The sequence below is a fragment of the Dendrobates tinctorius genome, unplaced genomic scaffold (assembly GCF_039654945.1).
Source record: "Dendrobates tinctorius isolate UK_male_01 unplaced genomic scaffold, ASM3965494v1 ptg000224l, whole genome shotgun sequence".
In the NCBI taxonomy this organism is placed as follows: domain Eukaryota; kingdom Metazoa; phylum Chordata; class Amphibia; order Anura; family Dendrobatidae; genus Dendrobates; species Dendrobates tinctorius.
In genome coordinates this window covers 12,502,786-12,526,988 of record NW_027361891.1, presented here as the reverse complement: position 1 = coordinate 12,526,988, position 24,203 = coordinate 12,502,786, and the positions used below count along the sequence as shown (strand labels likewise).

The 24,203-nt window shown below is 39.7% G+C and overlaps 1 protein-coding gene across 1 annotated transcript in view; it reads right to left on the bottom strand.

Annotated features, from left to right (window-relative positions):
- The window catches only part of LGR5 (leucine rich repeat containing G protein-coupled receptor 5), a 337,590-nt gene that overhangs the window by 44,162 nt on the left and 269,225 nt on the right, over positions 1 to 24,203 (bottom strand). The window contains exons 14-15 of the mRNA XM_073555529.1: positions 12,620 to 12,691; positions 3,356 to 3,481 (exon numbers count right to left, since the gene is read on the bottom strand). Of these exons, the coding sequence (XP_073411630.1) occupies positions 3,356 to 3,481; positions 12,620 to 12,691 (198 nt within the window). The remainder of the gene's footprint in view (positions 1 to 3,355; positions 3,482 to 12,619; positions 12,692 to 24,203) is intronic.

Here is a 24,203-nt window from a genome sequence, read left to right as displayed (position 1 = left end):
GCCATGAAACTAATATTTACAGATTTGCTCATCTCTTTAGACTATATCACTATGCTGACACACTGTATTTCAGTTGTGAAATTTATTTCCAAGATATAAATAGCCGATATATCGCTAAAGTGACTTATTTGAACTTGTAGTCGAACAACTTTACTTATAATCACATTTTGGGGCCCTTTTAAGGTAGATTACTAGTATTGTGCACTGCTCAAGTTAATGTGGTAAAATTTGACAAATCTTCATCCAATTTGGTGTTGGAAACAGTGGTTTGTAAACAACAGCTGTTCATTAAGGCGACGTGAAGCAAGTCTGGCAGCACTTCATAAAGGACAAAGGCCATAAAAATGGCATGATCTTCTGGTAATGATATAGTCAATATAATTGAAGCCTTACTCCCTGGCATTTCTCCTTAGCTTTCTGTAAATAAAAGTACCTGTGATGAGTAATTGGATTTGTACTCACAGTCACATTAGCCTTTGTTTTGCCAAAGTGCAAGAATGTTGATGATGGTAAGCTTCAGCCCTTGTGAGATTAATGGGGAGATGTAGCGTGCTAACTATTGTCTACCTCTGCTCCAGCACACAATGTGGCAGACATATTTTCTTTATACTATTCATTGTAATTTTCAGTGCTCAACAGGAACGATAAATTACAAACTTAGAAAATGTATTAAAACAAAAGCATGCTATAACATGCCTTACAGTTATTTATTTCAGGCACTCCAGATCTCTTCTCTTTTGTACAAGAAAAATGTATTCCACAAATACAACTATGCTTTCACATTTACTACAATGGTATTGAGGTCCTGGTGACAGTTTAATTGCATACCTGACATGTGTAAGGAAAAATATGAGACAGGATATAGAATGAACCTTGAAAACGCAGGAACTTGGAAACATATGGAAAATGTGACATTATGGTGGTTCTTGGGAGTAGATATTCCCAAGATTCAGTAGACGCTGTGCTAGTGTAGGGATGTGCATGCTTTTTCCGTCCATATTAACATACTCTAATACTTGAAGGAGATGCAAACCATTTCACTATAATATACTGAATAATACACACTACTAAATTATAGAACATTTAGTGCAGATAAGAGTGTTGTTGTAAAGGGATTATCTGGTAATTTGGATATTTCTTCCTATGGGTCTAAGAACTTAAAATACACTGTGTGCAGAATTATTAGGCAAATGAGTATTTTGATCACATCATCCTTTTTACACATGTTGTCCTACTGCAAGCTGTATAGGCTTGAAAGCCAACTGCCAATTATGTAAATCAGATGATTTGCATCTCTGTAATGAGGAGGGGTGTGGTCTAATGACATCAACACCCAATATAAGGTGTGCTTAATTATTAGGCAACTTCCTTTCCTTTGGCAAAATGGGTCCAAAGAAAGATTTGATGGACTCTGAAAAGTCAAAAATTGTGAGATGTCTTGCAGAGGGATGCAGCAGTCTTGAAATTGCCAAACTTTTGAAGTGTGATCACCGAACAATCAAGCGTTTCATGACAAGTGAGATGGGTATATATTTGGTTTTTATTAAGTTGCCTAATAATTCTGCACAGTAATAGTTACCTGAAAAAACATATCCTCCTAAGATAGCCAAACCTAAAAAAAAACCCACTCCAACTTCCAAAAATATTAAGCTTTGATATTTATGAGTCTTTTGGGTTGATTGAGAACATAGTTGTTCGATAATAAAAAGAATCCTCTCAAATACAACTTGCCTAATAATTCTGCATGCAGTGTATATGTAGTTGCTAACTACCTACCTGTTCTACCTGATGATGATCTCTGCTGGCTCAGAATGGTCACGGACCATTTCTTTCAAGGATTCACCTGCTTCTGGTGATGTCACATTGACAAAGTAGCTCCTTCTCTTACGCTCTGTTCTGACGACGGGGTGTTACTGCCAATGTCATGATGATTAACAGCCAGCTCCACGCTGCTTATTTGTGGGGAGCTGACTGTCCATCAGCTTGATGTTGGCAGCGATGCTCAGTTCTGCTCTGTTGATGTCAGGTAACATGACCACCAGAGCCAACAAAGATCATTACCGAGCAGAATGGGCAGGTAGTTAGCAACTATTCCCAGATAAAACCTTTAAGCTTCATAACCTATGAACAATGGCTAAAATATCAATAAATTGCAATATCACATAATGTAGCACTGTTTAAAATCCATGTGCAAAAAAGCAAGAGGCAGCATGGCTGTGATACCGCTTTGGTGACCCATAATTAAACCAGCATGCAGATTGTAAGACTCCAATAAGCGCATTGCATGTTGTCTATACGTCAACATCAGTGCTCCTAGCATGATTGCAGGGACAGATGTTTCTACATAATCAAAGTATAATGGCTTTGGCACTCCCTAAGGGCCACGTCACAGATAGTGACTCACCAGTGATCCCGACAACTATATCAACTTGTCAGGATCACTGGTGTGTCGCTACATGATCGCTGGAGGGCTGCCAAATAGGCAGCTTCACCAGTGATCAGCACAAGCGGCGCTTAAAAACCCGCTGTTTACCTTGGTTACCAGCTCCCTGCATCAGCGCGCTGGTAACTAAGGTACACAGAGGGTTTCTATGCGCCGCGCAGCGCTAAGAAACCCGCTATTTACCTTGGTTACAAGCTCCTGCTCGCTGATCACTAGTCTCCCGCTTGCCACACGCAGCGATGCGTGCTGGCCAGTGGGAGACCAACGAACAAAAAAAGTCTACTCCTTTCCACAACGATCAGCGATACCCGGCAGGGGGGCCGGTCGCTGATAAGTGTCACACACAGCGATCTCGCTGGTGAGATCGCTGTTGCGTCACAAAACTTGCGACTCAGCAGCGATCTCGCTAACGAGATTGCTGTGTGTGACGGTGGCTTAACTCCTCACTGATAAATCTAGATTATTTTACCAAGGATAATTAAGTTGATTTGATGGAAACATATTGGAAAAGTACAAGGGAAAAAAAAGAGGTGATGTCTGTAACTATCAGAGCCGATTCCTGTTCTTCTTATTCAGAGGTTCATTGAAAAAAATCATTCAACCTCACAATGCCTTCACAATTTTGCTTGAACTGATTTTAGTCAATCTACTCCAAAGGGGCACTCTCAAAGTCATTGTAGACCACATGCCCTACCCCAGTGCCCATTTACCATAGTACATAATTTTAAAAATATAGGATTTGAAAAGTCATACCTATAACAATATTACACAATCCTATTAAACATTCTTATACATGCATTTCGGGGAAACAAAATTGTCCTTAATGGCAAGCAACCCCTTTAAGTATGACTTGTAAAAGAGAAGAAGCTCTAATAGAAAAGTACAATTATAGAAATACTATGATCTGCTCACCTTAGTTTTGGGAAATGTTCTGATGGAATCAGCTTTTGCAGAGCAGTATTTCCCGTCAGTTTGAGATGAGTCAAACCATGTAGACCAGTAACAGGAAATGAAGACAAATGGTTGGAAGAAAGATCCCTGGGAGAAGAGGACATATGGAAATCAAACTTATTTCTCAGCATGCTATCAAGTCATGCGTTTCTATCTCTGAAAATATAAAAATTATCCATAACATAAAAATGAACTTATATTAGTAAGTCGGAAGATAAAAAAGCAAAGTTTGGTAATTAAGATACATTTATTTTTTTGTTTTTGCAAGTGACAATCAAAAGCACATTAATATTGTTTGTAACTTTTGAATGAGCTTTTCAAATACTAATTAGAAGAACATGTTCCCAAAATATTTGTTGGTTGTTGGCCACTGAGCAAGTAATATAAATGGGGCAGATTTATCAATACTCTGCGATTCTTAAGAAAGTGCAAACTTAGACTCAACAGACATAAAATGCACCAGATTTTTCAAGGTGGTTCATGCTGTTTGATATTCCTATCTGTTGGCTTACTTGTGTCCGAAGTTTTCTCCAAAACTTTGGTGCATTTTTTAGCGCAAAGTGTCGCACATTAAGATGTGCCCTTTTCAAGTATAGAGCTTTCTTTTTCAGGACAGGCATGCTTGTCATACAAGGTGCAAAAAGTTTCTAAAGCACATTATAATTGTGGTGCAAGTCATGTAAGACAGTTTTTTGGCACAAAATATGGCAGAATTTTGGCACATTTAGCTTAATAGATGTGCCCCAATATGTACATAGTTCTTGCTTCTACTGTGCTTACTCATTCTCAGACAAAAAAAAAAAGAAAAATAGCTCAGAACTGGTTGATACTCCTAATAACTTATGTCTCACAGTACAACAAGAACACATTCTAAATAAAAGTCTCAAGACAAAAACCTTCAGGGATAGATAATATATGGACTGTTTATGGACTTTCAATAAACCTATATATATATATATATATATATATATATATATATATATATATATAAGTATGTGTGTCAGTGTCCAACTACAGCAATGAGACTCATGGGTCTTTCCCAACTGGTAATCAAGTACCTGCACGGACTGGATTAGGAGTGGATCCTTCAATAGGAGAACAAAAGGGAAATCCAGCAAGAACTCAGCAAACCAGGGTTGGAGTAAAATGATGCTTTTCTTTATTTCTTCAACAAGGTATAAAAACCTTGCCACTCTTAACGCAGGATGATGTTTTAAAAAATATTGTGAATAATCATAATGTGGCGTTTGTAGCTAAACGGGCACCTATCTTAGCGTCTTTATTGTCTCCTAGCATGTTTATTGATCAGAATAAGAAGTCTAATAATTGGTTAAAAACTATACAAACTGTGGGTTTCTTCAAATGTGGAGCTAATGTCTGCATCTGCTGCGGCTTTGCTAATAAATCAAAAGTTTTTTCTTCATTTTCTAATAATAAAGAGTTTAGTGTTGCATCTTTCATTAACTGCAACACTGAAAATGTGATCTATTTGATCAGCTGCAGCTCTTGTAGACTTCAGTATATTGGTTGTACCATGAATTCATTGAAAACCAGGATGAGAAAACACATATCAGATGCTAAAAATTTACCTTTGGTTGGAGCTTCAGTTGTTTCACGCCATTTCTCTAAAGTCCATAGTGGTAATTTATCTAGTTTTTCCTTCATGGGAATTGAACAAGTAAAAAAACCTCTTAGAGGGGGGGACTTACGCAGGAAGGTTCTAGCTAGAGAAAGTAAATGGATTTTTGAAATGGGTACAAGAACTCCTTTAGGATTTAATAGCCGCACAGATATTATTCTACATTATTGAGGTTTCAGTGGAGCTTATTTTATTCATGTCTAATATAATTTTTTTTTTTTTTCTGGTGTTTTTTTTTTCCATCCTATACATCATGTCATTAACTAGGACGTTTATTTGTATTTTTTTATTACATAAGAAAAAGTTGTCTTTTCTGTAGCAATGCTGTTAGTTAATCCACAGTAGCAAATTGGTTAAACCCTTTTTCTGCAAACGTTTGTAATTATTTGCACTAATTTTATTCAGGATTGCCTTTTATATGGCTCCACATACAAGGAGCAGATTAGGTTTGGACCGTGAAGAAGGCGGAATAGGCCGCCGAAACGCGTAGTCCCATTTGCGCTTATTTCTGCCATGTACTCTGGTTTCTGATTCTTGTGGGTCGTTTTTATACCTTGTTGAAGAAATAAAGAAAAGCATCATTTTACTCCAACCCTGGTTTGCTGAGTTCTTGCTGGATTTCCCTTTATTCTCATATATATATATATATATATATATATATATATATATATATATATATATATATATATATCTATCTATCTATCTATCTATCTATCACATTATTGATATATTTTCAGGGTGCAGCTTTCTGGTAGGTGCTAGTAGCGATCTGAATTTGGTGTTCAAATTGTGAGCGGTTTATTGAAAGTGCATAAACAGTAATGACTCACAAAACAAATCATTCTTTTCTCAGCATAAAGACTGAAATAAACAGTTCACACAACAGCACAGGTTAATCCATTTGGATAACGGTCTTGTTCTCATAGCTTCTGGCAGAGACTGTTCCAAATACAAGCTGGTCTTTCCACCTCCACACATAGACGACCTTCTGAAGCAGCTCAGCTGCCTTTTAAATGAGCTGCAAAGCCTTGATTGGAGAATGGGAATGACTAATCCCGCACAGCTCTTCCACTAGTTCCTAAAACCAAGACCCAAAATCTGGGCCCATGAAAAAACCCTCTCAGGGCTATGTGTGCTGGAGTCTGCTGTTCTGGGTTTCACATCACCATCCAGGACCTGTCCACCTGCATCCTTACAACTTGCTTTCAAAAATAGAATTGTTATTAGTTTATTTTTATCAATTAACAAAAAGCAAATTGAAATAACAAAAGATAAATTAACTCAAATCAATATGAATGTAGCAACTGTTCTTCTAGGTACACTTCCACAATGTCAGGGATTTTATAGGATTCTAGCCAGGTGTATGAGTAATCAATTACACTAAACAGACAATAATGATCATCATTTTCATATGTAGGTTGAAACTCAGCCATTAACTGAAACAGAAGCAGCAAAGGAGGCTTGAACAAAAACTGCTCCAGAGGTGGTTAGTTTCATGTCACAAGTAGTGTTGAGCATTCCGATACCGCAAGTATCGGGTATCGGCCGATACTTGCTGTATCGGAATTCCGATACCGACTTCCGATATTTTTTCAATATCGGAAGTCGGCATCGGAATCGGAAGTTCAAAGTTGATTGACAGCCTGACGTCATCATGATGCGCGGTGTGTGCGCATCATGATGCGCCGTCATTTCGGGCCTTCCGGGGGTCTCTGCCGGCCTGCCGGGGGGCTGTGCCGGCCTGCCGGGGGGCTGTGTGGACTGCCCGGGGTCTGTACCGGCCTGCCGGGGGGCTGTGCCGGCCTGCCGGTGGTCTGTGCACCCTGTGGGGGTCTGTACCGGCCTGCCGGGGGGCTGTGCCGGCCTGCCGATGGTCTGTGCACCCTGTGGGGGTCTGTGCCGGCCTGCCGGGGGGCTGTGCCGGCCTGCCGGGGGGCTGTGCTGATGTCCGGGGGTCTGTGCAAGCATCGTCCGATGGGACTACAAGTCCCATCTGGCGATGCCTGCTACCATGACAGTGATTGACACATTAGCCAATGATGGGACAGTAGTAGTCCCATCATCCGGCTAATGTGTTAAATGTTAAAAAAAATAAAAAAAAAAAATACTACATACATACTACATGCATGCTACATACATACTACATGCTACATACATACTACATACATACTACATACATACTACATACATACCACATACATACTACATACATAACACATATATACTACATACATACTACATACATACTACATACATACTACATATATACTACATGCATGCTACATACATACTACATGCTACATACATACTACATATATACTACATGCATGCTACATACATACTACATGCTACATATATACTACATATATACTACATACATACTACATATATACTACATGCATGCTACATACATACTACATGCTACATACATACTACATATATACTACATGCATGCTACATACATACTACATGCTACATACATACTACATATATACTACATACATACTACATACATACTACATGCATGCTACATACATACTACATGCTACATACATACTACATATATACTACATGCATGCTACATACATACTACATGCTACATACATACTACATATATACTACATACATACTACATACATACTACATGCATGCTACATACATACTACATGCTACATACATACTACATATATACTACATGCATGCTACATACATACTACATGCTACATACATACTACATGCATGCTACATACATACTACATGCTACATACATACTACATGCTACATACATACTACATATATACTACATGCATGCTACATACATACTACATGCTACATACATACTACATACATACTACATACATACTACATGCATGCTACATACATACTACATACATACTACATGCATGCTACATACATACTACATGCTACATACATACTACATGCTACATACATACTACATATATACTACATGCATGCTACATACATACTACATGCTACATATATACTACATACATACTACATGCATGCTACATACATACTACATGCTACATACATACTACATATATACTACATGCATGCTACATACATACTACATGCTACATACATACTACATATATACTACATACATACTACATATATGCTACATACATACTACATATATACTACATGCATGCTACATACATACTGCATGCTACATACATACTACATGCTACATACATACTACATATATGCTACATACATACTACATATATACTACATGCATGCTACATACATACTGCATGCTACATACATACTACATGCTACATACATACTACATGCTACATACATACCACATATATACTACATACATACTACATACAATACATTCATACAATACATACATAGACATACAGTACATATAACATAGAGTAACATACTTACCAATACTTGTCACATTGTTCCCCGAAGCCATTGTCTTTTACGGAATAAATATTAACATAACAAACCACAAAAATACTCACCCACGATCCGAAGCAGTCCACGAGTGTGTCCCACGACGATCTTGGGTAGAGAACTGCAGCATCAGCTGTTGCTGCCGTTCTCTACGGGCTGCAGGAATCCAATGACGGAAGGTAGGTATCCTTCCGCACTGTATTCCTCCGCCACTTAAAAAAAAAAAAAGTCCCTAGTCTCACTTTATGCCATTGCTGCGTGGGAATTTCCCACACAGCAATGGCATAAAGTGAGACTAGGGACTTTTTTTTTTTTTTTAAGTGGCGGAGGAATACAGTGCGGAAGGATACCTACCTTCCGTCATTGGATTCCTGCAGCCCGTAGAGAACGGCAGCAACAGCTGATGCTGCAGTTCTCTACCCAAGATCGTCGTGGGACACACTCGTGGACTGCTTTGGATCGTGGGTGAGTATTTTTGTGGTTTGTTATGTTAATATTTATTCCATAAAAGACAATGGCTTCGGGGAACAATGTGACAAGTATTGGTAAGTATGTTACTCTATGTTATATGTACTGTATGTCTATGTATGTATTGTATGAATGTATTGTATGTAGTATGTATGTAGTATATATGTGGTATGTATGTAGCATGTAGTATGTATGTAGCATGCATGTAGCATGCAGTATGTAGCATGCATGTAGTATATATGTAGTATGTATGTAGCATGTAGTATGTATGTAGTATGTATGTGGTATGTATGTAGCATGCATGTAGTATGTATGTAGTATATATGGTATGTATGTAGCATGTAGTATGTATGTAGCATGCAGTATGTATGTAGCATGCATGTAGTATATATGTAGTATGTATGTAGCATATATGTAGTATGTATGTAGCATGTAGTATGTATGTAGCATGCAGTATGTATGTAGCATGCATGTAGTATATATGTAGTATGTATGTAGCATATATGTAGTATGTATGTAGTATGTATGTAGCATGCATGTAGTATATATGTAGTATGTATGTAGCATATATGTAGTATGTATGTAGCATGTATTATATATGTAGTATGCATGTTGCATGCATGTAGTATATATGTAGTATGCATGTTGCATGCATGTAGTATATATGTAGTATGTATGTTGCATGTAGTATATATGTAGTATGTATGTTGCATGTAGTATATATGTAGTATGCATGTTGCATGCATGTAGTATATATGTAGTATGTATGTTGCATGTAGTATATATGTAGTATGTATGTTGCATGTAGTATATATGTAGTATGAATGTAGCATGTATGTAGTATGTAGTATGAATGTAGCATGTATGTAGTATGCATGTTGTATGTATGTAGCATGTAATTTTTTTTTTTTTTTTTACATTCAACACATTAGCCGGATGATGGGACTACTACTGTCCCATCATTGGCTAATGTGTCAATCACTGTCATGGTAGCAGGCATCGCCCGAAGGGACTTGTAGTCCCATCGGACGATGCCTGCACAGACCCCCGAAGCCTGCACAGCCCCCCGGCAGGCCGGCACAGCCCCACGGAGCCTGCACAGCCCCCCGGCAGGCCGGCACAGCCCCCCGGAGCCTGCACAGCCCCCCGGCAGGCCGGCACAGCCCCCCGGCAGGTCGGCACAGCCCACCGGAGCCTGCACAGCCCCCCTGGCAGGCCGGCACAGCCCCCCGGCAGGCCGGCACAGACCACCGGAGCCTGCACAGACCCCCTGGCAGGCCGGCACAGCCCCCCGAAAGGCCCGTACAGACCCCAGAGAGGCTGTACAAGGGAAAAACAGGATTTTTCTTATTCCGATACCGGAAGTCCCATAGACTTGAATGGGACTTCCGGTATCGGAATCGGCGATACCGATACTTTTTTTTAAGATCGGCCGATCCATTCCGATCCGATACTTTGAAGTATCGGACGGTATCGCTCAACTCTAGTCACAAGTCATGCACTATGGCAAAACTGAGCACAGCAACAAGACACATCAGAAAAGTCTCACCCAGGTAAAGATTTCAAAACAGACTGAGGTTTCAAGATGTGCTTGTTCAAGCTCTTTTGAAGAATCATTCAGTGTAAAGAACAAGAAGTCCTGTAAGTGATGATATGGCTCCAACAGAACCCTGATCTTATAATCATGAAATCTGTCTGGGACTGAAGAGACAGACGAATTTGCACAAGTCTACATCCACAGAATATATGTGGTTAGTTCTCCAAGATATGTACATAGAAGAATTCCTGCTGTTCTGAAGATAAATGGAGGGCACACCAAATATTGATTTGATTTAGATTTTGTTCACTTTGCATTTTGTTATTGATAAAAATACCACTGAGGTAGTTTTTTCAGACTCGAGTAACTTTTTGACCTTTTTGCACTATTAATATGCTGCCAACGCACATTATTTTGATGAAAACAATACAGTTCTAGATTGCTTTTTTTTGTAAAGGCTCTACAGTTGTTACAATATTTGTCTTAACAAGTGCAGATGATTACCGTATATACTCGAGTATAAGCCAACCTGAGTTTAAGCCAAGGCACCTAATTTTGCCACGAAAAACTGAGTAAACTTATTGACCCGAGTATAAGACAGGTATGCATTGTCCTCTCATCCCTGTCCTTGTATGCACGGCTCCTTATCCCCTATCCTTCTATGCATAGCTCCCCCATCGCTGTCCTCGTATGCATGGCTCCCCCGTCCCTGTCCTTGTATGCATGGCTCCCTGTCCCTGTCCTTTTATGCATGGCTTATTATTCCCTGTCCCTGTATGTATGGCTCTCCGGTACCTGTCCTTGTATGCATGGCTCCCCCATCACTGTCCTTGTATGCATGGCTCCTTATCTCCTATCCTTGTATGCATGGTTCCTTATCCCCTATCCTTGTATGCATGTTTCCTATTAAAAAAACAAACATCCTTCTCATCTTCCTGCACACCTTTGATGCATCTCATTCTGGTTCCAGCAGCTCTTCCTGCTGAGCGATCACATGACCCCCTCATTAAGGTAATGAATATTCACTCCACGCCTATGGGAGTGGAGAGGCATGCATATTCATTACCTTAATGAGCGGGGCCATGTGATCGCTCAGTCGGAAATACTGCTGGCGCCAGAACCAATGAGATGCAGCGAGGGGGTGCAGGAAGGTGAGTAGGATGTCTTCTGGAAGCCTGCGGCTGTGAGTGTCACTGTGCGCACTATAAGAGAAATGAATATCCATTTCTCTTTAGCAGCGGGCACAGTTACAGCTACAGCCGCCGTCTCCTGCCTCCTGTGACCAGCTGCTCCACCGCTCCCCTTCCCCGTCGGCCCTCTGGGACAATTGACTCGTGTGTAATCTGAGAGGGGCATTTTCAGCACAAAAAATGCGCTGAAAAACTCAGCTTATACATGAGTATATACTGTACATCAAAAGAGTGCCAAAATATGTATGACATTCCATATGCAGAGACCTCAGATCATACTATATACTAACCTTATGCTAGATGCAATACATTTATGTATACTGATATTGTGTGCATTTATACTACCAGTAATTTGATATTAAGCAGGGCTATATATCCAATGACCCATTAAGCACACATGACTCTAAACTTCTAAACATGTGGCCCTAGGGCTGTGACATGCTGCAGACACTATTACTAGCTGCAGGTACTAGCATTAGTTCACTCATTGCTTTACTTCAAAAGTATTAAGTGTTTCTCATATGCAACATCATTAAAGCCAGAGCACCAGCAGCAGGACAAGGAGCAGGCATTTCACCAGGTTAGAAGGAGCATAATAGTGCCTGCCTAATGTTACTAACACAATTGTTCACAGGGAAGGCATTTGTGGTCCCCTTAAGCAAGAAAGACGATGAGTGGACAAGGAGACAACACCCAGTGTAAGTGGTTGGGAAAGAGTGGTGTGAAGTTATTGTTCAATAAAAATCTATATGGTCACATAAAACAGGAGGCTAGCCCCACAATCCAATTCTGTTCATGTTACATTCCCAAATTTTGAGAACTGTTTTCCTCATATGATATAATAATATTTGAAAATGTATCTTACAGTTAGTTAATTAGAAAGTTTGCATACAAAACACAAACAATGGCTTTACCAATATCCAATAAGTTAGCATTTTATTGTTTCAAATACAACTCACAATTTGATAAGTGACGGTAAAGATGAAAATGAGTGAGGATGAACATATGTAATTTTGTTCCAGGCCAAGTCCCTGTAAACACAAAAAAAACATATAAACAATAGGCAAATGGAAATAACACCAATGATTACAGGATTGTGTTTTATGGCAACTATTATATAACATAAAAAGGATATTAATATATTGAAAAACAGAATATACATTTCATATATCATGTGACTACCCTATATTGTATATTAAGGTACCAAAACCCCAACAGGTTTAGAATAGAGCAAGCCACTCATTATATGTGTAAATTTATATAACATATGATATGTATGTTACGTAGCAGCAGGTGTTAAAGGGAATTTGTCAGCAGGTTTTTGCTATACAATCTGAAGACAGCATGAGATAGAGGATGAAATACAGAATTCAATTAATTGTCAAAGTGCGTGCTGTAGTTGAATAACTGTGAAGGATTTATCACTAAGAGAATAACTGTTAGGAATCTGGGTCCTTCTATGCCTATGCAGCAACCCAGATTCTCACATTTGTCTCCAGAGGCTAAGTCCTTTTTCCCAGCTTCTGAGCATGCTCACGGGACGAGCTCTCATTGGAGTTCAGGAGTCAGGTGCTCAGGTCCTGCTCCTGATTTCATTGTTTCTGCTCGGGGCTCTGGAGATTTCCGGAAGGTCCCATATGCTATAAAAAGTGCGCATGGCTATTCTGCCATGCGCTAGTATTTCTATATTTCTATACTTGCTGCTGTGTGTTTGATGATGGAAGCTTGGACTGGTGGACTGACTCATTAAATATCCCCCTCCTTGGTTATTACGAGTGTGTGAGTGATTGGGTCAGCTAGTAGCAGCGCTAGCGCCAGCGCGCTCAAGCTCCATCTATTGCAGCAGCCAGCGTCCTGCTTTGCGCCTGCTATATTGCGCTTGCAGTCCGTTTTGGCGTACGCAGTTGCGACGCCGTGCACACGTCCAGCCACGGTAAGACTGTTCGGCTGTAGTGACGTTAATTAACTACTCTGGTCTCTGGCTACCGCACGTGTGCCGCGGAGTTTCTGGGAATTAAATACAGACTCAGCGTTTTTGTATTTGTGTTTATGTTTGCAGCTCTGTGAGTGCAACAGAGCTTGCTTTTGTGCACCAGGTGCAGTTTAACCCTGTGCACATTACCGTCCTTGTGCTCTGCCTATTTAGCAGCGGTTATTACACCTGCCGCACGGTGGACCCTGGGAGGCGAACACGCTTTAATTTATATTTTTTTTAGTGTGTTCCACCGACCATAACAATAACATTGCTTGACTAAACTAGTCCAGCAAGGCTCCCTCCTGTGATAAGCAGCTCATTGTCTTTGGACTTGGTAAATGGACAGCTTGGTAGGGTGGGGTTAGCTTTCTCAGCTCTGCTGTATTCTAAATCTAAAGGCTCTGATGGCATCAGAACTGCTGCCCCCAGTAATCTAAGTGATACATTGTTAAATTCAGCTTCTCTTTACCTACATTATATTGATCTCGGATGAGGTAGCAAAATCCTGCTAACATATTCCCTTTAACCTCTTCACCCCGAAGACTGTTTTCACCTTCCTGACCAGGCAAATTTTTACAATTCTGACCACTGTCACTTTATGAGGTCATAGCTCTGGAACGTCTCAATGGATCCCACTTATTCTGAGAATGTTTTCTCCTGACACATTGTACTTCATGACAGTGGTAAAATTTCTTTTATATGACTTGCATTTATTTGTGAAAAAAATGAAAATTTGGAGAAAATGTTCACAATTTTTGAACTTTTAATTTTATGCCCTTAAATCAGAGAGTCATATCGTACAAAACAGTTAATAAATAACATTTCCCACATGTATACTTTACATCAGCACAATATTTGAAACATAATTTTTTTGTTAGGAAGTTATAAGGGTTAAATGTTGACCAGCGATTTCTCATTTTTACAACAAATTTACAAAACCATTTTTTTAGGGACCACCTGTCATTTGAAGTGACTTTGAGGGGCCTCTATGATGGAAAATATCCAAAAGTGACACCATTCTAAAAACTGCACCCCTCAAGGTACTCAAAATCACATTCAAGAAGTTTATTAACCCCTCAGGTACTTCACAAGAACTTTTTGAATGTGGAAGGAAAAAATAAACATGTACTTTTCTTTCACAAAAATGTTCCTTTAGACCTAATTTTTTTTTTACTTTTACAAGGGTAACAGGAGAAAATTGACCACACAATTTGTTGTGCAATTTCTCCTGAGCATGCTGATGCCCCATATGTGGGCAAAATCTACTGTTTGGGCACATGGCAGGACTTGGAAGGGAAGGAGCGCCATTTCACTTTTTGAATGTAAAATTTGCTGGCATAATTAGCAGACACCATCTCATGTTTGGAGAGTCCCTGATGTGCCTAAACAGTGGAAACCCCCCAAAAGTGACACCATTTTGGAAACAAGGAGCAAGCAGCAGTGGATGTTGCTGAGTGAAAATTGCAAACTGCCATTGTAGTGACCAGTACGCTGTAGTGACTAGTATGCTGTAGTGATCAGTACATTATGCCCAGCTCATGTTTCTGGAGACACAGCCGTAAGTTAGGTGGGCTCTCATCGAGTCAGAAATGCCAGACATGTGGACGCTATATGTGGTTCAGATACACTGGGGCTCAGAAGGGAGGTGGGGCATTTGGATATGAGAGCAGAGCATTTGCTGAATTTCTTTTGGGGCGAGGAGCCATTTTGCTTTTCCAGAGTCTTTGTGCTACCAGTAACGTGGAAGCCCCCTATATTTCTGTTAACAGAAGACGGACCTGAGTGGGGACTTGGATTGAGTTGAAGCTTTTATTGGGAAAATTTTACATAACATTTGGGATCACATTTATCTGGCGCTCTATGCTGAGCACTTATATTGGGGTTTCCATCTAAATCTCTGAGTAATGTGACAGATGGAACCCCCAAGGGATTCATTCACTATAATGATGCAGTAGAGTTACTCTGGACTCAATCTGGCCTTCGCTCAGCAATGTCCTTTTCAAAAGTGCACAAAACTGTGGCTGATGGCACTTTTATGCAATCCTAAAAAGACAGACATCGCCCGATCACAGGTCCTATGGCGTCCACAGTGCCTTCATTTGCCTTATTATAGAGAATCTTCTGCCAGGGGTTTTGTCTGAATCACTTATTTCAGAGATTTACATGGAAACCCTGGTGCAAGTGCTCAGCGTAGAGCGCAGGATAAATGTGCGCCAAGCCTTACTGAGATCTTTGGGAGGCAGAATGAAAAAATCAACAGCATGTGAAGACTTGGTTTTATTATTTTTTTTACACCATTCCTCGTGCAGTATGAGTGATTAGGCAACTTTATTCTCGCAGCTGTCACTCACACACTAAAAGACGTCTTATTGCAAAAAAATAATTTTTGCATCGCATATTTTGAGAGCTATAATTTTTCCATATTTTGGCCGACAGAATCATGTGAGGGCTTGTTTTTTGAGGGAAGAGCTGTCTTTTATACTGGTACCATTTTCAGGCACATGAAATTTTTGGATCGATTTCTATTCTGATTTTTGGGAGACAGAATGAACAAAAACCAGCAATTCAGGAATTGCTTTTTTTTTTGTTGCTTTTTTTGTTTTTTTTTTACACCATTCCGCATGTGGTAAAATTGGTAAGGCAACTTTATTCTTCGGATCAGTACCATTACGGCGATATCTCATTAATATCTCTTTTTATGTTTTGGCGCTTTTATACAATAAAAACTATTTTATAGAAAAAATAATTATTTTTGCATCACTGTATTCTGAGAGCTATAACTTTTTTATTTTGCTGGTCATGGGGCTGTATGGCGGCTTGTTTTTTGCGGGACAAGATAACTTTTTCAGCTGTCATTTTTGTTTTTTTACATCCGTCTTTTTGATCGCATTTTGATGATAAAGCATTGTGCTTTGCCTCATTTTTTATTTATTGTTTTTTACGGTGTTCACTGAAGGGGTTAAATAGTGGGAAAGTTTTATAGATCAGTTCGTTACGGATGCAGCGATACCAAATATGTGTACTTTTATTGTTTATTTTTATATTTACATAAATAAATGTTTTATTGGAAAAATATTTATTGTTTTTCTTTATTTGTAAAATAAAATGTTTACACTTTGTAATTTTTTTTAAAAAACTTTTTTACATTGTCCAATCCGAGGACATCACTGTACAGTGTCAGATCGCAGATCTGATACTATGCACTGCAGAGTATCACATCAGGATCTGACAGACAGGGAAGGAGGCATGGTGACCATCAGGACAACGTGATCACATCATGTTGTCCTGATGGAAGAGCACAGGGAACTCATTCCCTGCGCAATGCTCCTCTATGCCGCTGTCACTACTGACAGTGGCATCAGAGGGGTTAAATGCCCGTGATCAGTGCTAGCACCCATCGTGAGTATTGCTGTGGGGTGTCAGCTCTCACACAGAGCTGATACCCGAAAGCGATTACCGCGGCACTCAGTGTGAGGCCACGTGATCGCTGCGCCATACATATACTACTATTTGCGGGAACGCAGCTCCTGCACAGCAGTATATACAGGGTGGACCAAAAGTAGGTGGACAGAAAATAATAACATTTATTTTGATTTATATATAAAATTATATTTACTAACACAAGCATAGCATTGACAATTATATTTTATTCTGAACAATAATGCAAAAGCGCTTAAATTTGATCAACGTAGGTGCTTAAACTGTTTTCCATCACAATTTGCACAGCTTTGAAGTCTGCCTCTTACACTTCGACAAACATTTTTGCACAAGTCTCTTTGGGTATTAATTTCTTCAAAAGCATCTCTTATGTAAGTTTTCAAATCACTGACACTTTTTGGTTTTCAACTATAAACTTTGTCCTTGAGCACTTCCCTAGAGAAAAAATCCATTGGGGTCAAGTCTGGTGAACGTGCCGGCCAATCAAGTGGGACTCTTTGGCCAATCCATTTATTAAGAAATGTTTCATCAAGATACTCATGGACTACTCTTGAATAATGTGGAGGGTCCCCATCTTGTTGGAAATAAAGGTCATTTGGGAGCGTGGCCTAGGCGCAGATGATGTAAGTCGCACTGCGCGTGTGCTCCTGAGGTAACCATCTACAGCTACTTACTACGCAACTATACTTCTAAATTTTCGCTCTCATTCATACTTACTTTTATTCAGTAAGTTGTTTGGCACATTTTAAGACATTTTTTGTCAAAATGGGATATACCTAGGGCATTTTATCCTGTGGTGAAGACTGCAGCCTGTTAAGATGGCGATGGTTGATGGCCTGTCCCTGTGAGAGACTCTCTGTCTGAGGTAAAAAAGACTCCAAGACTACCATTTTTTCCTTTTAAGTATTTTATTTTTCATTATTAATTACATTTCTGTGGATTTATTACATTTTTACACAATTTCTGGGTTTTGGTGGTTTTGCCTGATACCTGTGTGGTTCCTGTGGCTATAATAACCTCCTATATTGTTCTGCTGTGGACATTGTGATACTTTTTATTAATAACACCCATTAAGATTTTTTTGGGGATTGTCTCCTGCCATTTGGAGGATTTTTGCCTTATTTTGATTGAAACTGCTTCAGACATATCTTCTGTGCAGCCCCTGTCACCGACAGTTACAAGCGCTGGGACCCTGCCATTTGTCTTCAGTGACGTCATCACTATTTTGGTACTGTGAAAATTTATTATAAAATACCCCCCTGGACCTTCCTTAGGTGTGCCCCTGTCCAACCGGGGTGTTTTTGCCCCCTATTAACTGTGTTAACCCTTGGCACACCGGGGGTGAAGATCCTGTCAGTGACTGCTCTGGGCGCCATCTTCCTACCCTCAGTGACGTCACCGCTATTTGGGAGACTTATCAAATTGTACCAAAACACCTCCTGGGGTCTTCATTAGGTGTGACCCTACCCCACCGGGGGTTTTTCGCCCCCTTTTAATAGCGATTACCCCTTGCACATCAGGGGTGAAGTCTGTGACACATACTGCTGCAGGAGCCATCCCTCTTCCTATCCAGTGACGTCACCTCTACCCGAGCGGCATACTAAATTAATAAAGAACACCTTTTGGGACCTTTCTGGACTGTGCCCCTACCCAACCAGGGGGTTTTTGCCCCCTTTTAACTTTATTTAGACTGGGCACAGCGGCGGTGAAGATTGCTGCAGCGACCGCTCCAAGCTCCGGCTTCCGCCCTGTTGGTGACGACACCGCTATTAGCGGTTCTATACAGGAGCTCAAAAAAATTTGAAATTGCTTCAGGCCCCTTCTTTGTGGTTGCCCCTTGTGGACCGAGGGGTCTGGAATCCCTTTTGAGTTTGTTTTCACTGGGCACATTGCCCGAGAAGTTCTTCTGAACGCCGACTGTGTTCTCCTCCTCCTGTGACGTCATCGTTGGATCGGGACCATCTTCTGGAGGGGGTGGAGACCTCCAGTGACATTGCTCTGCTGTGCTTTACTGTGACAGGCACCAGTCACTGTGTCTTCCTGCTCCCTGGGCCTCTCTGCACCTGCCTGTGGCATCGCCGTTGACTGAAACCTTCCTGGAGGCTGTGGGGGACTGCAATCGCCGCCTATGGTGGCGGCCATTTTCTTGGTGGATCTAGTGTCGCAGCTGCTGGTGGTGGCCATTTTCTTGGTGGGTTTGGAGTAGATATGTGATGCTGATCTACTTAATGTCATTAACTTGAGAATTGTATACATATAATTCATCAAACTAATTGGTATAGGTAATTGCTATTCAACTTTTCATTGGGCATACTGCACTGTAATCCCTGGATACTGCAGGGCTCTATAGCTATTCTGTCATTGATTAGTTGAGTATACCTACACTGCGGAACAGGTCAGTCTACTGCTTACTTCTTACTTCTATAGTTCATTGAAAGCTGGTTCTGGTTAATATATACTAAACAAATATAAAAATAACAAATATACTATATAATTAATACTAGTTATTTAAAACTTATAACAAAATTATAGAGTATAATTATAGTATATAATATATAAATTGGAGGAAGAGGAGAAAAAACAAACAGAAAGCACAAATAATAAAATAATATTAGAAATAAATAAAAGATAATAAAATACATAAAAAAATTTTTTTTAGTAAAAAATTGACGTTGGGAGGAGGTGGTACCTTGCTGGTCACCTCAGAATAACATAACCCTGCACACTTCTGTGACATTATCTACCAGGTTACCTTAATTGATATAAAGTCACTATTCTACTCTCAGTTCTTGGTTATATCACTTGGCAAGATGAGTCATTTCAGCTCAAAATTACCTATGGCTAAAAATACAGATGTCTCTAGAGGACAAAAGCAAAATAAAGAACCCAAGTCTACTCGTGGTTCTTCCAGGGATGCGGTTAATCTATTGAGTCCGCTTAAGTCTCATTCTCCCATTGACAGAGACTGCTCACAGTCTTCTACCAACAATGTGTCCCTCTCGTTGTCCACACATGGTGCTTGTTTGACAACGTTGAGTGGGGATCCTCCTTCCTCAATTTCTCATACTGAGATCATGGATCTTTCTTCCTCTTCAAAGAGGAAAGGTCCCTCGGGTGGGGGGAGTGCGTGGTCTTCCAGTGCCAATTCCTCAGGAGAGGATTATAGTTCTTCCTCCCCCAACCCTACACCAAAAAAATCCAGGCCGAAGCCTGAGGAAATGTCTGGTGCCTTCCCTGGTGCTACATCCCTTGAGGTATATATGAACACCTTAGTTGAAAAACTTAGTGCCAGGATGTGTATCGACATGGCTAACCAAACAAAACTTTTTCAAGACACTCTTGAGCACTTTACTGCTCAGTTGGACAACCATGAGACTAGGTTGGGGGAGTTGGAAAAATCACATACAATATCTCTAAAACATCACTCGGAGACCAAGTCTGAGATACACCAGTTGCGACTTAAATTGGCGGATCTGGAGGACCGCTCCCGCCGCAACAATATCAAAATCAGGGGTATATCGGAAGATATTTCACCCATCAAGCTTCCTGACTATGTTAGGGGGATTTTTAGGAGGATGATTCCAAATCTATCGGATACTGATCTTATTATTGATCGTATACATCGCCTCCCTAAACCTCCTTCCATCCCTAAGGACCTACCCAGAGATGTGATTATGAAAATTCATTTCTACCACATAAAAGAGATAATTCAGAATTTGGTTAGAATTATGGGAGGCTTCCCGGAACCATATCACCATCTAAAGTTGTTTTCTGATCTATCTAAAGCAACTATAGAAGGTAGGAAATACTTCAGTTCACTGACTTCCGTTTTGCGGGAAAGAGGCCTTCCTTATAGGTGGGGCTTTCCTCTACGCCTCATTTTCAATTACAAAGGGAAGAATACAACTTTTCTTTCACCTGAACAGGGGTTCCTATTTTTGAAATCTTAGGGTGTCATTTCCTCTGTTCCTAAAGTTTCTTCCGCAGGTCCAGGACATGTCACTTGAATCTATTGTAATTTGTGTCTTTGGATTGTCTGATATTACATAATTGATATTATGCTTTTCTTATACATTTGTTTTCTTTTATATATTTGTTATATATACACTAATGAGGGTTTCCTGAGCCTTGCGCTGTACAAACTTTTCCCCAGCACAAGAAGGAGAACCACTTTTTGTTTTTTGTTTTTAGTTTATTGTTCTTTAAGTGTTGGTTCACTTTTATTTTTGTTTAACACTACTACTTTTATCAGTAACTGCTTTGTTCTAGTCATATCCCATCGGGGCCACTTTCTCTCGCAATGAAAATCAAATTGGCCACGTATAATGTCAGGGGTCTTAATAGACCTAGGAAACGTTTTTCCATTCACCATGAAATCAATAGAGCTCACCTTGACATTGTATGTCTCCAAGAGACAAAATTCAAATCCAAATCTCACCCTACCTTTATAGAAAAAAAATTATCCACATTTTTTTGAATCCTCTGGGCCCAAGAAAAAGGCGGCAGTGTTCACTCTTATCAGAAATTCCCTTTCATTTGAGTTCATAGAAGAAGTTACAGATGAGAAAGGTCATTACCATATTCTAATTTGTAAGATAAACAATTCTGATTATACTATTGTCAATACTTATGTTCCTCTAAAGGGGCAAATCAAATTTTTAAACAAATTGGTTAAAAAATTAACTCAGTAAGGAAAGGTTCATTGTTATTTTCCGGGGATTTTAACATGGTTCCCAATGGTTCTTTGGACTCCTCTGCCCCAAATAGGCATAAGACGGAATCTCTCAATACTTGGCTATATGGGAACAAACTTTTTGACACCTTTAGATGCCTAAACTCCACTTCTATAGAGTTTAGCCATTTCTCTGATCCCCATAATTCGGCTTCCAGGATAGATATGATCCTAACTGATATCTTCTCACTCCCCAAATTTCAGTCAGTTAATATTTTCCCTAAATCGATCTCAGATCATGCCCCTGTCATTGCGGAGTTCTTGGATGGTCCGGCCACCAATAGACAATTCCTCTGGAAGTGTAATTCCACTCTTCTTCATGTCCCAAATATAAATTCCGAAATATCCACAGCCATATCTAATTATTTTAAAGAAAATGACTCGGGTCTCACTAACCCCTATTCTTGTTGGAATGCCCATAAGGCAGTTCTGAGAGGATTGCTTATACAAATTTCCTCTAGAATAAGAAAACTAACAGAAATAAAATAATGAATTTACAAACACTCATTAAAGACAAGGGAGTCTTCTCTTGCCGCCAATTCCTCCCCCTCCCCGTTCTAAAAGCGGAACTCTCCAAACTCAGACAAGATCTCAGATCTCTGATCTTCTCATTTTACGATTCGGCACTTAAAACTTCTAAATTCAAGCAATATTCCAACCTTAATCGTCCCTCCCGGTATATAACAAATAGGCTTAAAAAGCTAAGATGTAGGAATAGAATCGATGCCATCTCTTCCCCCAAAGGAATACTCTTATCTCACCCCAAAGAAATAGCCAATTCATTTGCCAAATTTTTCCATGATCTATATAATATTAATCAAAATTCCCCTCAGCTCCGGCCAAGTCAATTGGATGTCCACTCTTTTTTATCATCAGTAAACCTTCCCAGATTAGACGATACACATATAGACTTCCTTTCTTCACTATTTTCTGAAAAAGAAATCATAGATACCATAAAACAGTTAAAAACTTTCAAAGCCCCTGGTCGAGATGGCTTTACCAATGACTACTATAACACTTTTGGTCCACTTTTAGATCCCCACCTCACAAAAATCTTTAATTCTGCCTCTGAATCAGGTAATCTCCCAAATGAAATGCTTGAAGCCACAATAATCCTCATACCCAAATCTAACTCAGACCATACCCAAATGAAAAATTTCTGTCCCATCTCCCTGATAAATACTGATGTTAAAATATTTTCTAATATATTAGCAAACAGATTAAGTCAGTTTCTTCCAAAGCTCATAGCAAACGATCAGATAGGTTTTATTCTTAATAGGCAGTCAGTTAATGGCACAAGAAGATTAATAAATCTAATTAAATTAATAAATTCCAACAGGACTGGGGACACTATAATATCTCTCGATGCTGCAAAGGCCTTTGACCGCCTCAATTGGAACTACTCGATCGCTACGCTACAGAAATTCGGTTTTACTTAAAAAATTCTCTCAAGCATCTCGGCTCTATACTCTAATCCTACAGCAAAAGTCTACATTAATAATAATTTATCCTCTTCTTTCAAAATAGCCAATGGCACGAGGCAGGGTTGCCCCCTTTCGCCTCTCCTCTTTGTTCTGGCAATGGAGCCTTTGGCCCAAATGATAAGAGTAGACCCGGACATCCAAGGTATTAAGGCCGGGCTTAGAGACTTCTGAATCAGCTTATTTGCTGATGATATTGTAATGACAGTCTCGAATCCACTCACTTCAATTACTAAACTTCAACTTTTACTCTTAGAATTCTCAAAAATCTCATACTTCAAGGTAAACGAATCTAAATCTAAAATATTGCCTTTAAACCTAACTAATGCTCAAATAGAGGAATTCCAGCATATTTCCCCATGGAGTTGGTCATATAATCATATTACTTACCTAGGTTTAAAATTTCCTAACAATATCAACTCATTAATACCCCTAAATATGTCCTCTTTCATTAATTCTATTTCCAAAGACATGCCATCATATGATGACAGGGAACTCTCCTGGTGGGGTAGGATCTCCACCTTTAAATCATACATTTTACCCAAAATTCAATATGTTTTTCGCTCCCTTCCCCTACCAATATCCACACCATATCTTATAAACTTACAAACCCGAGCTCATAACTTTATATGGGGAGATAAAAAAAGCGAGGACGTCATCAAATATTTTATCCAATCCTAAGCGTTTTGGCAGAGTCGGGCTACCTAACATTTCAGCTTACTATTACACCTTTCTGATCAAACAAAGTCTTGCTTGGTGGCCACAATCCAATCCTCCAGCCTGGTATGATCTGGAATACTTTTTAATAACGTCCCACCCTTTCAACTAATCTTAAACTGTCTTCTTCTCAAGAAAGATCCCCCCACTCGCATCCCATTTTTCAGGCCACAATAAAGGCCTGGAAGATTTTATCTAGA